The 18,461-nt window shown below is 38.5% G+C and overlaps 1 protein-coding gene across 1 annotated transcript; it reads left to right on the plus strand.

The window, feature by feature from the left end:
- Positions 1-41: 41 nt before the first annotated feature.
- On the plus strand, positions 42-14,025 carry FGFR1OP2 (FGFR1 oncogene partner 2). The gene is made up of 6 exons (XM_074826459.1): positions 42-268; positions 3,902-4,038; positions 5,166-5,283; positions 6,185-6,327; positions 10,015-10,128; positions 11,323-14,025. The coding sequence occupies exons 1-6, from the start codon at positions 58-60 to the stop codon at positions 11,458-11,460; spliced, it is 861 nt and encodes a 286-aa protein (XP_074682560.1). The 5' UTR covers positions 42-57; the 3' UTR covers positions 11,461-14,025.
- Positions 14,026-18,461: the final 4,436 nt, after the last annotated feature.

Genomic DNA, 18,461 nt, shown 5'->3' on the forward strand with positions numbered 1-18,461 from the left:
CGAGGAGGAGGGTCGGGAGCTGGGGAGGTGTCTCGAGAGAGAGCCGGGGACGGTAGCATGGCGTTCTCTCGCGAGAGCGGCGGGCGGGTGTGTGCTCGCCCGGTGCTGCTAGTGGGTAGTGCGGCCACCTTCGCCTCACGCCGCCCCGCCCATTGGCGGGGACGCCCCTCCTTCGCTTCCCCCTGCGGCTCGCCGCCATTTGGCAGTGGGGCGGGCCTGTCGGGGCTTTACCCCCGGCGCCGGGCGCTGTCGAAGCCGCTGGTCATAAGTGAGTGGCGTGAAGCGGGGAGAGGGCCTGTGGGGGATGGGAAGGGGATGCAGTGGAGGTGCCGCTGCCGCCGGGCGGTTGGGAGCCGAACAGGCTGGCGTTGGGGCGCGCGGGGAGCCCCTGGGCCGTGACGTCACGAGGGGTGAGAGGGAGCAAGAGGAGGGGGAGAAACAGCTCCCCCCTCTCACACCCCTGTGTCACGGCAGGTACCGGTGTCGCGACAGTCCTGACTGGCGTGCCTCAGCATCCGTTCTTGCGGCGGGGAGAGGCTGGAGGCAGCGAGTAGGCAGTAGGGGAAGCCGCAGGTCTGTTCGGCTGCAGCGGTGGCACCGTTTATGGGCCGGACCTGCTCGCTGCGGGAGGCTCGTTGTTTGTCCTGTGCTGCTGGAAGTGGTCCCGGCGCCTGGTCTGCCTGTGGGACTCTCTTTTTAGGCAGGCAGTGCCCGTGGCCTGTTGTACCCAGCCTAAAACTCTTAGAAACTGCAGCGAGGTTCAGCGTTGCAAAACGGGTAACTGTGGAGAGGGAAGAACCCGGGCATTAAGCCATGGGAAAAGGGAGTTTTCGGTAAGGATATAAAAGAAAGACAGAAAACTAGAGGAGGGCTATAGTTGTGCAAAAATCTTTATTCTTTGGTGGTGGTGGGTTTTTTTAAGAGCAGCCAAATTTCATAATGAAAACAATTAGTAAATAGCAGGAAGTGACAGGAAATGAATATATAGTAGCAGTCTTGCTATGTTTGAGTTGTTGCTCTTCGTACCTGTTGACCCTGTTGGCAAAATCGCAGACTAGCAAATGCATTTGCATCTGGGCATCTCTTGTAGGGTAGAGTTCAGGAATCATGAAATTTGGCTACTATAGTCCTCATGCTCATAAAAAAAAATATATATATATAATAAGAATTGCTTTGAATCAAATATATTTGATTAATTGGTTAGGTTTTCTTCCCCTAAATGTCCAGATTAACTCACAGATTTAGATCTATTTTAGAATAAGACAAGACAAATGTATTGTTTTTCATAGGCAGCCAGACGACCAACTAGAGAGAATTTTAAATTCCAAGGGTTAGGGCCAGTGTCTTGCCCAAAGGAATCCTAGTCAAGACTTAAATTACCATGATGGAAATAATGATTGTCCTTTTTGAGGTACAAATCCTGCCTGAAAACAGGAGGTTGCCTCTGGCCCGCTGAAGCTGCTGTGCTGGCAGGGTGGATAGTCACTGCAGATTTGTGCAGCTGCACTCCATGCAAGGCACACACCTGTCTTCCCCAGCTCATATGCTGTGAAAAAAGAGCACCGGTGGCTTTGCTACAAATGAGTTTCTTTTTATCTTGTGTGGTTGGGTTGGGTCAAAATGAGAAAGTGCATGGGAGGGTGAATATGTACCATGTTTAAAAATTTATGTTGATGTATACAAATTATGAGGTGTTAACTGTATTGTAGTCTGACTGCCAAATGTGTTCCCAGCTCTTGGAGAGGCCTGAGAGGCTTTGTTTATACTGGCTAGAGAATTCATGACCCATGAATTGAGTTAAAGACTGCTCTTCAAATTCTCCTTAAATATGGGTCCGATTGAATCGTTACAGAAATTAAGTTAAAGGTCATCTTTTATCTGTGATATTTTTGTGGTCCAATAAGAATCTGAGATCAGAATTGGAAGGAGAAATGAGGAGCAAGAAAGCAGATCCTTAAAAACAATGCAGTATGATTATATAATATTATATAATATACATAATATGAAAAAGAGCTCAAACTGCTTAAAGCAGAGTGAATAAATTAACTACCCATGATAACACGCTGGCGTGATGAAGAACTTGACTTGATACCTCAAATACATATATACATCATATGGAAGTTAAAATGAAAATTCTAGCTGATAAACAGGAAGGAATTAGCATTATGAATGTCTACAGGAAACTTGTACGTGCCAAAATGCTGATGCTTTTGGTAACACATGAATCACAGAAAACACAGGTTAAAACAGTTGTGCTCTGTGCATACACGAAGCTCACTTTCTGAAGCTCCTTTATCAGTAAACAAGTCTCAACCTTTCTGTGATGGTGGTGTCCCTGAAACACCCTTCTTCACAGGGAAAGTAAACAAAATGCTTTTGTATTACATGTGCTCCTAAGAGCAGAGGGAGCAGCTAATGAAGTTACCAAATTAAAATGCTTTTGAGGGGTTAGACTTCGCAGGACGTTCTGGGTGCACAAGAACTCTTGAGAGAGAACATTCCAAACTCTGCTGCTGTCTTGCTTAGTTTTCCTCCACCTGCATGAGGGCAGGGTATTCCTGTTTGTAAAACTTTTGAGGGGAATGGTGGAATTTCTGGTGTTTGGAATATGTCTACTACTTACCTGGGACAGTGGGAAAAGGTCAGTTGAGGAAAATGTGAGGATTTCTTTAATCTTGGCTTAAAGATCCTAGGCTATGATTTGTAAAGGTGCCTAAGAAAGTTAGAAAATCAACTTGGAGAAATTTTTTTTCCTGTAGCTCAGGAAAGGCTCACTGACCTTTTATGCTTACAAAAATCTTTCCAAATGGCCTGGCTAAGAAATGGATTTAGTTGATTCAGTACCTTAGAATGTTTTCTGAAACAAATATTAAACCTTATATCAATAAGGGCCATAACTACAATAAACCTCTGTCATTGCTGTCTGATTACTGAAGGAGTTTAAGGAGTTCAAGTAAATTTCCTTTTCAGTGGAAAAAGTGCAAGGTTTCTTAAAAGAAAAACTTAGGCTGAAAAATCTCAGTCTTGAAACTTAATCTATCAAGCATGAACATGAAAAAATTCAGTGTTAAGGCCTGTATTTTGAAAATGCTGGTACATACAAGCATTGTGCAAGTTTAGTAATTTTAGCAATAGGTAATTTCTGCTAACAACTACTCCAGTGAGAAGGCTGGTATTTTAACTATGCAGTCAGTTCTTTTTCTTAGCTAAGTTGCTGTCTTCCTCTATCCTGCTGCAAATTTTACAGCTTCATTCTGTGCACTAATGTTTGTGTTCATTTATAGACATGAAGAAAACACAAGCCTTTAGTTTTCTGAATTTTCCTTGAGTAATCTTCTCTACTCTGTCAGTTTGAGCTGTTCCTTCTCTGCTGATTTAATTCATCAAAATCTTCACCCCACTGTAGTCCTTTGGCATTCTCTTTTGTGCTGGATTTATGCTTCTCAAATATCTTGAAGTATATCTGACTGGTAGGAGGGCACATTTAAAAAAAAAAAAAAGTAGCATTGAAAAATGAAATAGTTAATGTAATATTTTTTTCTCCACTACTTACAGGAGGACATGCACTGCTCAGTTTCCATATGTTCAATAGTCCTCCTTTTGCACTTTGTCTTGTGAGGATAGTATCAATATACTAAGTTTACTTTCATTTCCTTGCTCTGATAGATGGTCTCAGCAGCAATTAAAAAGGAGGAAAAGGAAAGGCAGACTTTAGCATATTTTTAAGATATATCATTTTTTCCTAGTCCTAAAAGACAACAAAATGTCTGGATGTTTCTGAGAGAAAGGTTGTATTCAGCTGCTTTAGACTAAAAAAGTAAATTGTGTGTATATATCCCATAGCTGTTCTCTGTATAGCAAACAGGTGGTGTTGTGAAAATAATACATTTCTAATCTTTAGAAATGAGTTGCACAATTGAAAAAGCCTTAGCAGATGCGAAAGCACTGGTGGAACGGCTAAGGGAACATGACAATGCAGCAGAAGCTCTTATTGAACAGACTACAGCTCTTAACAAGCGGGTTGAAGCAATGAAACAGGTTTGTTTTCCAACTTTGTTTACTCCATTAACAGAACAACTTGGAAACACGTAATTTAAAATAATTTGTGTGCTACTGTAACAATGTAGAATCAGTATGTTATTTGGATAATCCTTTAATACCACGCTAAGTATTTTTATTATAGGTGTGACTGATCTAAAAATAGGTTGTTTATATATTTAGTTTGATCCTGTGAAGTTGTTTTCTGTTATTCTAACTTAAATATAAAAAACTAGCATTTATTTGAAGAACACTGGTAGAAATGGGGTTGGTATTTTACAAACCATTCTGTGGTGTCTTGTGTTTTGCTCTTCCATTAAATGCTACTTGTTTTATTAAGTTCAACATGCACATTTAATCATACAGAGGCCCTGTCATGCTTTCTTCTGTTCAGAATACTTCATCTTTTCACTGTCTCCTTTTGTTTCAAAGTAGCTTCCTAGACTTTTTTGTGAGTCTGATGTTAAGCTATTCAAGGCATTTTGTTAGATTGAATGTGACTTTCACTAGAGAATTTCTGGGAAAACATAAAGGTGTGTACTGACTTTCCATATGGGAGTTCATCCTGTCATTTTAATAGAACACAGGACATGTTAATGGGCCTGTAAAATAATAAAATCCTGCATGTGCTTCATCCCTGTAAAACTAGTCATGCAGAGGCTTCATAGCTTCAAATCAAGAAATTTACTCAAATTTACTCATTTGTGGAGAGTCAGGATCCATTCAGTCAGTCTATGTGACTTGCACCTTGTGGTTTAAGGTATTGGGAAGTCACAGTAAATACCTAGAGGTTAATACCTCAAGGTTTTCCTTTACCATATGCATATCAGTTTTAAATTACTTGATGGTGAATTTGGCCTGCATTCATTGAAGGTTAAATAATGCCCACTACACACATCAGAGGCATGAAACTTGTTTAAAAACAAAGGTGATACTTTTGTGTTTGTAAAGGGCAGTATGTTAGCAACACCTTCAGAAGTGTGTTTGCTTGTTTGATACTATCATTTAAAACCAAGTATTATCTTGCTGGTTACAGACTTTTGACAGTAGCACTGGTCCGTTGTGACTTGCTGAGTAATGCTTGCCTTCAGTTACTCAAATATGTTGTGGGTTTTTTTAATAATTAGTACCAAGAAGAAATTCAAGAGCTCAATGAAGTAGCAAGACATCGCCCTCGGTCTACATTAGTGATGGGTATCCAACAAGAAAACAGACAGATTAGGGAATTGCAACAGGAGAATAAAGGTAAAATGTGAATATTCTATGCTTTTCAAGTTCCAGCCTGCACCACTGGAATCAGTCAGACTTTTACCATTGATCTATTCTCAAAAAATTCTTGAAGAAATTTTTTCTTCTAGTCTCAATTTGTCAGTTTAACTGATCATAATATGATTTAATAAAGAGTCCTAATGTCCAACCACTGGGACTATGATTAACATAAAGGGTTGTGGAAAATTACTTTTTCAGTCCTTATCTAATGTTCATCACAGGTGAGGACATAAATAGACCTTAATTTTGCAATATAGATACCTATTTGGAAATGTGTTTTCCCACTGATAAAAATAACTGATTTAGCAGCAGTCAGGATAAGGTGTAGTGTAAGTGCAGTAGTATAATTCCTTCTGGAATTCTGTACACTAGGAATATACTGTTCCTCCTGGAATACCTAAGGTATTCTAACAGTCACAATCAGCAAAGGAGTCGGTGATCTCGATTCATAGGAATCTTGTCTTATCTCGGGAGTTATTTGTCTTTTGACTTAATATATTTTGAACACAAGTGGTTTTTAACTCTTACTTTACCAAGCTTCAGATTAAAACAAATCTGTAAACTTCTTTCTAGCTTTTGTACAGTGTTGCCTATAGTGGCTAAAGCTCTTCAGCTACACTGAAGATGACTTATGTCAGCTAAAGGGACTGAATATGAAGTCATATTAACAAAAGACCTTCTGTTTCTGATTGAACAAGAATCTTCCCAGGGCAGTTACTACTGAAGACATTTGAAGAGCCTACGTAGATTTTATGGTGCAAGGAGAGGGGACACTCAATTAAGCGTTTATTTTAGTTTTCTCATGCTGAAGTACTTTTGCATTTTGTTTCAGTTCTTCTCTGTTAAACTTTAACTGAATTTAAAATTATATTGGTAGAACTACGCACATCTCTTGAAGAGCATCAATCTGCTTTGGAACTCATAATGAGCAAGTACAGAGAACAGATGTTTAGGTTGCTTATGGCAAGAAAAAAGGATGATCCAAGTATAATAATGAAGTTAAAAGAGCAACATTCCAAGGTAACAACTTCATTGGTTTTTTACCTTTGTTTCTCTAGTTAACAGTTAAGTTAGTTTGTAGTGGATCAGTTCAAAGCTTACTTTGTCTCAGCTTTTTACATCGTTGTACTAACAAGTTCTAATTTTTATAATTCAGTCCATGAAACATGAACAGGAAACTTGATCAGTCGAGTAAGACAACCTTACTAGCTTCTCATTTATTTAAGCTTTTAACAAGTAGCATTTCATTACTGTATCTACTTAATTTACTTTTGTTTCCCATCGGTCTTTATACTGTGGTCTTCGCAACTGCCCTATTATACTTCCAGATGCCCTCAGATCTCAGTAATAATCAGACATTTAGACTGTCTTTAACTTGTGCTTGTGACTCCAACAAATAATTAGCAAACCTGTGCTTACTGGAGAGAGTAGAAGTAAGCTTTTTAAATTCAATATTCAAATTTTTTCCCCTAAATATTGTAAATTTTAAAAAAATATTTTAAAAGCCTTTTGAATATCGAATAACTGAACATGCACTTCTCTTTCCTGCTTCAACCCTTGGTTCTTTCAGTACTGATCAGGATTGCTAAGTAGAATCCAGGGCAGCCTGAGATGTTTGAAGGGTGGTATTCAGTGTGCTTCATTTTATGGCTTTTGAAAACTAGAAAAACAAGTGCCATTAAGCAACATTTTTGTAAACTATCATGAGTGAGGTATATATGAGTATTCAGCAGCTTCATATAAGATTAATATATGCTTTTATAACATTAATATATAGTTTAGGCTTTTTTAATGTATTTTCAGGAAAATTCATTGTTCTAGGTCACTAACAGATCTAAACAGGAGCTTTCTAACAAAATATTAGATTACATTTTAAATGAAACGTAATCAGAGAACAGCGTAACTGTGTAGACAAACATTAGTTCTAAGTGTTTAATAATCTTTGACCTCAACAAACTAAGTCTGCAAAGCAGAGTTAGGGTCTGCATACTGGGAAAACAAAGTTTAAGAATTTGATGCTTTCTTATCTTCTTACAAAGTCATGTGTATGTAATTAGTGCCATTGAAATCAGTGGGACTACTTAGATTGGTGTGAAAAAATGTACTGGATTAGAACGATATCTTTAACAAACTCCTAAAAAATGACAGGTATATATCTTTTTCAAAAGAAGTTACTTTAGCCTATAGTATAACATCTTACCACTTCAGGAGTACCAAGACAAGATGGTAAAAATATGTCTGTCCTGAAATGGACTTTGAAATTTCATTTCACTTCTATGGATTAAAAGCTTGGGGTTAAAAAAAAAAAAAAAAAAAGAACAGGAGATTTAGGCTTCAACATTTTGGTTAAATATGATCCCACAAGAATGCCTGATGAAAAGGGTTTATCACCCTTAACCTGACACTTAGGATTTCTGGAATTTCATTACTTATTCTTCTGATCAGCCTTGCCTTCACATTCAGTAAGACTGTACAATCTTGAAGCAGTTTTTAAATACTTCTCTTGTTAACTAAAAAATCCATCATACCTAAGGAATTAATCTCGCTGTTTCTGGTAATTACTGTTTTCTCAAGCACCAGCTATTAACTTTAATGCCTATTTACAAAAGATTATTACAAAATCATTGATTTCTGCAGATCAACAAGCACCTCCTTTAAATAGTAGACTGATTTCTTTTAGCAGTGTTGTATACAAGAGAAAAGTGTGTCTTGGTAGTAATGACCCTGATCTAAGTGTGCTGTTAGAATTTACTCAGCTAAAACAAGGCCTAAAAACACATGTGGCTTTTTTTTTTTTTAACTCTTCAGAGAAAAAAAATCAATGTATGGCAAGCAAAAAGAAGAAAGGTACAAAGAGTGGTCACAGATGTTTGAGGCTATCTTCATAAAGAAACACTTGCATTGCATTCTTTGGTATTACAGCATTTACTTTTTACACATTGGCCTTCCAGAATAGAACCTTACAGTTTTGTGTTAGCATCTGATCTAATGTTAGTGACATTGGAACAGGCACTAAATCATATTGATCAAGAGACCACATAAGATGGCAGAATAGGAAGTAGAGAGGACAGCGGTGTATCTAAAAACCACTAACTCCTTTCCAGCCCTCTCAAGGGTACATCCTTGCCAACTCATTCTTTTACCACTGATCACAGCTTCTTTTCAAGCTAAACTTAGTTTTTCATTGCAAAAATGTTTCATGTAATCACCTTCATTGGAAACTGAGAAGAAAAAATTTACAGCAAGTTCTACAACCCCACCCACCCACCACTGTGAGTGAGTATTTAATGAGCAAACAGCTAAGCTATAGTTTTGGCAATTGGAATGGCAGAGAGGGAAGGATGGAAAGGGCTGATGTTCATGTTAGTAAAGTATGTTTGTTTGGGTCAAAAAAAGCTTATGATTCCAAATGAGGCAGTTCTTTATGGTAGTTTAATCATTTCTGGTAGTTTAAAGGCAAGCTGATCATCTACTAGATGACGGACCTCCAGTGAAATTCATAATTTAAAGGTGGGATGTAACTTTAGTCTATACTGTTCTTCATTTCAGTCCTACTGCTCTGCTTTTCCTGATACTAGTTAGTAATTGTTGTGAATCTTGTCCGAAGGTCAGGTCAGATATGGATAGGCTGGCATGATAGTAGAATTGGAATGAAAGAAAAGTTGAGGAAAAGACAGCAAAAAATAAAATCTTCTGAAAATACCATTAAAATATTTGGCCTAGTTGAACAGCATCGAATGCCAAAGGCATAGGCTCTTCATCTAGATCTGCAGGGGAAAAGAAGTAGTGACCCTTTAAGCATTTCCTGCTGCTAGGTTGACCAGCAAGAAAATAAACTGTCACCTGAACCAACGGGGTTCCAGTAAGAGTGAAGATTATCTAAAAATCTAGCTTCCTTGCAAAGGCTGTTATGCCTCTGTTAATGGCTCCTATCATCCCACTCCTCGTGGAATGGCACAAGAGCAAACCAAACTACTGCTCTTTTTTTAGACTCTTTGAGTCTTTCAGTGAGATGTGGTAGTTATTTATAATAGGGAAGTACCCTCCTAGCATTAATGAACAGACACAAAGATCAGTCAGGACACAAAAGTTTTTCTTGCAGTTCAACAAGGATAAGGACCTCTGAATTCCACATCTCAGATAAGCTGGAATTGGAAGCATATTCAAGCACAAGTATCTAAAAAAAGAGCAAATGACAGATCTGAGTTCCCTAATATATGACATAGCAAGGATGACCACTTCACCTGGTCTTTTTAAGAGATGAATGCCTACCCCTGGGCTGGTACTGGCTATACCAGATTTAGGATCAGGTTTCAAACAAATGAGAAGAACGTTGCATATCTTAGATGAGTTTAGTCTTTCTGTGTATCCAAAATGATATACATCAATTCCTACAACGCAGGAAGGTCTTGTCAGAGCAAGCATGTGACTAACTTGTAGCCATTTGGAAGACATGGAAGCTATGGAAGACAGTCATTTAAGCATGTTTTTTTAATTTAAAATTCTAATATAAGGGATTGCTGTGTGGCAAACCAGGTTTATTTAAATGAACAGGACAACAGTGGCTGCTGCAAAGTTATAGAGAGCTTGTTTTCTGAAATTTAGGTTTGTGTTCACATTTTTAACCAGCACATTTAATGCTTTGCTTATTTTTAATAATGCAGAAAATACATTACTAAAGCTGTCACTGTTTAATTTTTGTCTTAGGAGCTGCAAGTGCATGTGGACCAAATTACAGAAATGGCAGCAGTAATGAGAAAAGCCATTGAAATTGATGAAAAGCATGGCTGTAAAGAGCAGGAACGTATCATTCAGCTTGAGGTAACTATGAAGTCAAAACAGCAATGGCACAAATAACAAGGGAGTAAATGTTATCACAGTTATTTATATTGGGTTATTGTGTCTCTTATGAGTTACTGTATCAATCATACTGCTATTTTGTTACACTTCTCTTGTTGGAGGACTGTAAGTACTCTTCCCTACTGTAGCTTACTCAAGTCTTGCACGGGTGATACTTCATCACCAGAAATCAATGATTTGTACTTATACACTGGCTTAAGTTTTCTCTTTTTTTGAAGTCTATGTGAGTGTAGCAAAAAGCTAACAATACAAATTCATCCTAGTAAGTGTCCTGGTTTTGGCCAGGATAGAGTTAACTTTCCTTGGGCTGAGAGGGAGCACAGCTGGAGGGCCTGGATCAGTCATTGGAGTATTCCATATCATGTGACATCATGCTCAGTGTATAAAGGAGACACGTGCTCTCTCATTTCCTTTTCTGGTCAGCATGGTGGGATCTTCCGCGCAGTTGGGATCACTGCTATGGGTGGGCTACGTACCAGTCACCAGTTGGTGAGCAACTGCATTGTCTATTACCCATTTGGATTTGCTATTTTTACTGTTGTTTTGCTACTATTACTAATTTTTTTTATCCAATCTATAAATTTTCTTTTTTTTATGTCCCTCCCCTATTTCACCAGGGGAGGGGGGGGGGAGGGGGGAAGTAAGCAACTGCCCACATGGTAATTGGCTACCAGCTGAGTTCAAACCACAACAGTAAGACACTAGGATGCAAATACTACCCACACCTTTGGCTTTTAAATTTTTATTTTATTTCAGTAATAATCTTGTGCCTTCAGGGGATTTCTCAGTTGCTTAGCATTGGAGGATCAACACTATTGCTCTTTTAAGTGCTAGCAAAGCAGTTCATTGTGGGGCAGGGTTTGTGGAAAGAATGGGAAATATTTTTGAAATGCAACATTTTAACTTAATTACCCTTTTCTTGCCCATCTTTGTGTTTGATTTTTTTTTTGATGCTTAATGCCCATTCAAGAGAGCAAGAGGGTCAGAAACCTAATATTCTTAGTTTTAGAAGGTAACATAGCACTACCTGACCACAAATCAGTATTCTAAACCTTATACATATGTTTGGAGTAGAGGGGAGGAGAGTTATTAGTGTGGTTGTGTTGACTTCTTTCTGGAGTTCTATTAAATACCTTTTTCTTTCTCTGGTTATAGCAAGAAAACAAAGGCTTGAGAGAAATTCTTCAAATAACTAGAGAATCATTTCTGAACCTCAAGAAAGAAGATGCATCAGAGAGCACATCTCTGTCAGGATTAGTAACAAGCAGTGATTTGAGCCTGAGGAAAAGCTAAAGACTATGGAAGTCAACAAGCTTCAATTGCACACTTTACAAATGGATTATCAGGGGTCACTTGTCAAGCACTTGTTACTGAATAGGGCACCAGCAAGCTAATGCATCTTAAACTCCAGTTTAGTGGCTTTTATATTGTGTAAAATAAATAAAAATTGGTATTCTACAAAAACCTTAGTGACAGATTAATTGCCATAGATCTAACTTCAGTAGGAAATGGATTAATGCACTTGCTGAATTAGGAATTACTTTTATAAAGTAATTTTGCAGATAAAAGACAAGATTTCACATGATTTATATAAATTATTGCTCATACAAAGTTTCAGTACACCTATTATATAATAAAGGTAAGATTTAAAGTCTGATCTCTGGCTAAAAAGTTATAACTTATGAATATGCTTTGTGCATGGTCCACATTACATTTTTTTCCTTTTAGTAAGTTTTTAATAAATTCTCATTTTGCAACAAACCTGTTTAATAGAAAGGGTACATAGGCAGCATAAAACTTAAGGATTTCTGTTATTTAGCCACAGGGCATCCTGTTCAAATACAAGGCCAATTGTTTAGACATAAGCAATGCTTTTACAGTTCAATTTTTTAAAAAAATTGAACAAGATTCTTTAAAATATGTACACTTAATTGTATTTTCAAAACATGAGAAGAGCTGATCCCACTTTAGTGCTTTCTGGAACACAGGTAGTATAGTATAATTCTGCCTTAGCTTTCACTTCTATGAGAGAAAACCAGGTTCAGTTCTCTGTAGGTAAGAAGCCACATTAGTCCCATCTATTTCTTCCCCAATGGCCTGCTGAAAAAACTTCCTAACTGGGAAATGGCAATTTGAAAGCACCCAAACAGCAGCAGCAAAAAGGTAGTTAGGGGAAGGAGGGAAAAGCTCTGTGGCAAAGATGGCAGCCTGCATGCCTGCAGTCAAAAAGTACTAGTCATCAACAAGGTTTTTAGGTAAGTTTCACATATATGTTACATTTGTACTAGGAAAAGTTTCAATATGCTATACGGACAGATAGACTGCTCACTTTTAATCCAGAAATACTTGCAGAAGTGAAAAGGAGTTGGTTTTCCTAGATCAAAGTACAGCTTGTATCATATGCAGATACAATAGAAGTGCTACATATGACAGGCTTGTAGTAAAGAGGTGCCAAAATAATTCGTATTTGGCTTTTGTTTATTAGACTATCACTTCTTAGTCAAGGCAGCAAGGACATTCTTACAATTGATGTATATCATCACTTTTTGGCCAGCATGTTACTGCATTCTTTACATGGAAACCATACTCAAGAAGCAGAGTCAAAGCTTTCAACCACAGAAAACTGTAGATCTACAAATGCCACCCACTGTTAAATATTTTAGCTGTTTAATAACTCACCTAGCAAAGTGAATTGAACTCCTAGTCTGAAATCAACTATTACTTAATCAAATTTGATTTTCAGTTACAACAATGCAAAAAGAATTAAGCACCAAGCACTTTTAAGTGTGTCAGTTTTAAATACAACTTGCTTTGATGTAGTACAGCTTCCCTGGGCTCAGGGTAAATACCCCACAGGTCTAAGGGTGAACTCTCCGTGGCCAGGGAGCCTAATATTTTTTGTTCTGTTGCTATCAGTTGCTGCCCCCCTTCCCATAATGCTTTTAAGAGAAAAAAATAGTGAAGGGGTGGGAAAGGAGTGTTTAGCAGAGACAATAAATGCCAGGTTTGAATTAACTAGTACATATGCTAGGAAATGCAGTTGAAAAGACAGGTAAATCAAGCTCTCCAAACTTTCACGGCATTTTTTATAAACAGCTGCTTCTCTTTCCAGAGCATCTTAGATGCTTCCAGGCTTAAGGATATATTGAGGACATTCATGTGCATGGGAAAAAAAGTCTTAAGCACTTCCAAACTTGCTAAATATTGGGGGGGAAATTTTTTGGGAACATTTTAGCTCAAGCGCAAAATATACTTGTCTGCTATTATTATCTGTAACACCTTGCCAATGCTTCTATAGATTTTGTATTTCTACTGTAGCTTGTAAGCTGGTGACTTAGTAGAAGCAACATCTTTTTTTAATGGAGTGTTTTGTTGTTGCAAAATTACAAGAACTTTTGGGTTCAGTTGATTAAGTTACTCTTTTTCAAAGTGTCTTTTCAGCCATTGACTGGTATTGGCAGTTATATCCATTTAATGCTGAATGCAGTTTCATGGCTTACTTTCTGGTTTGTCTTCCAAATACAATTTCCAGAGTTGTATAGCAGAGAAGGGTTGTTAGTCTGGGGCAGTTCTTTAAGGTTGCTCTATTATGAAATAATGCTTGATTAGTGTTTATTTTTGTAAATTAAGAAAATGTGACTTAATTTATCTACCCCTAGTCTTTGGGTTTGATATGTCTCCCCTGTCATTACCCTGACCTCATCACTTTAGGATTTCAAAGAACCTTCAGTGTGTGGAGTGACTGTTTTTCATTGCATACCTGTTATTTTTGTAATGCAGATAGCTTGAGAAGGATTTATGGCCAGAGTTGTGTACTGCACAGTAAACTTATTTTATCAATAAAGTTGACTGAAAAGATGGATGTCTTCATGATTAAAGCAAGGTACTGGATCTGAAGTGAGCCTTGTTAGTAACATATAAGAAAAAAACCCCATCATTTTCCATTTACTCACCTTATTTTTATACTTTAAGGTAGGCAGGCCAACTTCTAATGCTTTTATTCATGTTGCTATATAGTAGAAGAAAAAAATCCTCTGTAAAGTCTTAATTTTCTCTTGAAAAATTAACAATCACTTCTACACAGGCTGTTACTCATCTTTAAAATGAACCACTGGAACTGTTCACTGTTACAGAGGAGCAGCAAGAATAAATAAGTAGTCCACTGGGCTTTGATTTTTGGATCAAAATGTATTTTAGTACAGACAGGATGTACAGTTGTGGGTTTTCCTTGAAGATTAAAAACTTTGACTTAGTTTGAGCTCTGGGTTCCTTTCTCTGTGATAGGGGGGGTTACATTCATAAGCTGACAATGTAATGTTCTCTACTTCCCCATGATTTCTCAGAAGAGAAACTTGTTTTCAATATCATAAATTCTGTGTTTAAACATGGGTAATAAACGTTAAGTCATACATGCATGTAGCAGCTATTCAACTGAGGTAAAACTGAATGGCAGCTTGAAACTAGGGCTGTTTTGTACAACTAAAAGTTTAAATATCTTTGGCTTTTTAAGAGACATATAGGATTAGAAGATTATGTTAAAACACAGAACTAACGGCACTGTTTTCATGCAGAATTACATTACTAAGATATCTTTGTAGATACCCAAAATAAGATTTACATTGATTTAGGAAGTTTTCAGTTTTAGTTGGTAAACATTAAGCTTTAAAAGCACTTTTGTTGATTAAAAAAATAACTTCTAAATCTCCTAACTTGAGTGTAAAACATGCACTTGTTCTTCCTGGAGATATTGATGTCTGAGTACCTGGAGTATCTCACGATGATGGGTGGTTAAAGTGGCTAACAGAACACTTCAGTGCTGGTCACAGTAGGACAGGTTGTATACAGTGATGGTGGGAAGATGAGATAGGAGCAAAGGAAATTGTAAATTGGGAGTAAAGGAAGGTAGTAGAGGAGTAAGTTTTAACATTAGACAACTTTACCAGCCTTTTCAACATCATGCTGTTGGTAACACTTAAGTTCTGGAAGCAGCAACAAGCTACACACTGCCACCAGAGACCAAAGAAAGGTGAAAAAGCAACACGATGCCGTGGGAGCACCATTCAGCTGTAGGTGTCCAAAAGCTGGCAGCCACAGAAGGCATTGTCTCAGAGGGATTCCATTTAACCTGGTGTGCAAACAACACCATCTCATCATTGTCCTAGAAAAATCTCTACACTCTCCTGCACATATTCCCAGACCAGCACCCATGAACAAATGCCTGCTGTTACCACTTAAAGAGCAGAAAAGTAGATTCTCTGTAATGTCAGAGGACCTCTTGCCAAACTTACCCTCCCAGAGTACCAAGGTGTGCTGGGAGAACTGTGCACAGTACACAGCTGTTTGATACTGCACACACATACCTGGTAGAGGGGGAGGTCACATTCAGTCTCACCTTTTGCCCATTCCACTTTAATTTGCAACACAGTTGAATTTCATACTGATGACAGTAGAGCAGACTAATTTAAACAAAATTGTTTAGCTTTCATGTATTAAAGAGTGCTGCAAAATAAAACATTCTATTTCAGTGATGGTATGAGAAACAGTACTGATGTTCCTGCTGCCTGCAATCACCTCCCTTCCCCCAGACATGTTCGAATGTAGCAGCATAGAGTGCCTGTTGGGAGCCAGTGTGGTCACGCCTGGGTATCAGAGATCATTATTTCCCAAGTTCAGAAAACATTCACCTGACATCTAGAAGAAAACCTTATGCAACTGCTCAACATGGAGAGAGATGTTTCATAATTTCAGTCTTGGAAAAAGTACACGCTGACAACATTTACTCCTCAGACACAAGATAGGGAACAGTGGCACAAGGGAAACAAGCAGAACTCCAATTGCAGTCCCTTTCCCTAAGGTGAAGCTTTACCTTTTTTAAAGAATGGCAGAATGAATAATTTCCCTACAATCTTCTCACCACCAAAAATAGCCATCCTCAAATGGATTTCTTAAGGTATCTCACCAGTGAAAAGCGTTGGATACAGTTTTGAAAATTCAGTTGTTGGAAGCTCAAACAATACGACACACTAAATGGATACAGGGCAATCAGTGTCTTCAGTTTTCCAATGCTATGCTCAGGAACACGGTAAACAATTTTTTAAATGAATCATCATATGCAACTCATTAAATTACTGGTTAATCAAATGGCAGCTGCCTCCTACGATATACTCCATCTGTGCTTTTTTGCTTTCTACGTATGGCTTTCCCCAGATCCTCTTTTTTATTCAGGATAAAAAAAAATGAATCCAGCTCATTTTAAGCACATTAGATAATCTGTTGTTACACCAGAAGGCACTAAGGATAATGTGGAAAAGTTGCAACAGGTGCTTCTTCTGACAAGGCAGACTTGTGAAAACTCAGTTCTGAAGCTGGTAGGTGAGTTGTACACAACTGTTTTCTCCTGCCACTCCCTCTCATCCCCAAGATGAGCAGATTTATTGCTCTGTTTTGAAGCTGTCTTCCCCCAGCATGCATGAAAGTATAAAGCCTTGCATACTCAAACAGGAGACAGCTGTCTGCCTATAGCTACATGTTAGCAGACAAGGTCTAATATCAATTTAAAAAAATTATGAACAACAAGCAGCTGCTTGAACAAATAAAAATGTTATTATAGCTATTGCTTCTAATGAAATCTGAAATACCAAAGCCTACTAATGAAAGGTGTGGGAGGGGACAGCCTAACCAGATGAATATTAACGAAATTCAAATATATAGGTAGGGATGTATCGATGCATCTCAGCCCGAGTTAGAACAGGTTGGCCTAATGCTTATAACACTTACCTTCTGTAGGATATTTACTTACCCGAAGCTCAACGCTTCCTATTGCTGACCATTCACTGGATAAACTGATCAGAAACCAAAGTTACAATGAAGCCCACCACAAGTACCACTGCAAAGATCACAGGCAAACCCTACAGCATGCTGCTGCTAGGTCTTAAGGAACATAAAAACCTCAGAGACTTAGTGAAAAATGCACATTTTAAGATGGGGCATATTGATTTCTTGGGAGGGGTTTCCTGTTTTTCAGAAGCATTTTCAGATCAAGGACAGAGTGAAAGCTGAAGAGCCTCACTGGGGTGAGAAGTATCAGTGAAAACTTACAAGAGGAAGGCTTTGGGAAGGCCATTTTTGCATGTGTTCCAGGTTAGCATAAGAGACAGATACAGAGGGAACCAAAGAACTTTCTTAAGCCTTACGTATTTCTTTTGCTATTGCAAAGAAAAGCAAAGACTGGGTAAGAGTAACTTGGCACTAGTTCGGGAAACAGGAAGGAAGATGTCATGGATGAGCAATAGCTACAAGATCTGCAGTGCTGAAGGGATGATTTTAGAGGTCTTGACCCAGCCTGCTGCCTAGACACTACAAGCCAAAACACACACCTCGCACTTCAGGGTTAGGAGCAGGAGTGTGCTAACCTAGTCCCTTAAAAATTACAAAAGGTTAAAACAATACATTAGGGCCTACTTAAGTAGATCTGATAGAGGAAGAGAATGTTTCCTTTGTGAGCAGAGCTCACCAGGAGCTGCAGAGCTGACAAGCTCACCCAAGAACAGCAGAACACAGCTCAGTCTGAGAGCAGCAGCAAGGAGTGGATCTCACGTTGGACATGGGAGAGACCAGAGCAGAGACAAAGGGTCCCATTCTTCCTGCTGCAACAGACAACAGCCAAACTAGAAACTTTCTCTCCTACCCAAACCCAATGGCACCAGAGGTCACTGCAGTTGGCTGAGCTTCATGACTAGGCCCCGCTAAGAGTATCAGCACTTTTACCACTACAACCTACCTGGTTAGTCAAGTTCAGTCTTCAGCCTCTAATTACAAATAAGCACATCCTCCTGAAGAGTTACTGATGTCTTGTGCCATATAATAACAGGATTTTGGTCCTCAAGTGATTTTACACAAAACATTGCTTTACCCTTTGTTTTGGTATCCAGTTGCCTGGGACAGTTTCATACAGATTTGGCAATGCCCAAGTGCCTCAGACACAGGAAAACAAACCAGTTTGAAAGCAAGCCACCAAACAAGCCAGGTCACGTTAGAGTGTCTCTGACAGCAATACCAGAAAGATGTCTTCCAGTTAGTGTATTTCACAGGACTGAGGTTTTGTTTCAGACTGGCACTCCACAGTTTGCATTCTGCTTAGGCTTCCCAAAGCCAGGCTTGCAGCCACAAATGGTAGTGGTGTTAAGCAAAGACATTTTCTCAGAAGCCTCCATCAAGGGTTTTACATAATACCCAGCAGCTGGGCCCCCAAAATGGCTTCAAGTGCTTTATAACCTGATGTATGCAACATTTCT

The sequence above is a fragment of the Strix aluco genome, chromosome 5, assembly GCF_031877795.1.
Source record: "Strix aluco isolate bStrAlu1 chromosome 5, bStrAlu1.hap1, whole genome shotgun sequence".
Classification (NCBI taxonomy): domain Eukaryota; kingdom Metazoa; phylum Chordata; class Aves; order Strigiformes; family Strigidae; genus Strix; species Strix aluco.

What these genes read in the sequence shown, in the direction of transcription:
- FGFR1OP2 (XM_074826459.1), top strand. Translation starts at nt 58, where the DNA reads ATGGCGTTCTCTCGCGAGAGCGGCGGGCGGGTGTGTGCTCGCCCGGTG. An exon ending in GTCGAAGCCGCTGGTCATAA is followed by an intron (nt 269 to 3,901) that starts GTGAGTGGCGTG and finishes TCTAATCTTTAG; the next exon opens with AAATGAGTTGCACAATTGAA. An exon ending in ATTGCAACAGGAGAATAAAG is followed by an intron (nt 5,284 to 6,184) that starts GTAAAATGTGAA and finishes TTATATTGGTAG; the next exon opens with AACTACGCACATCTCTTGAA.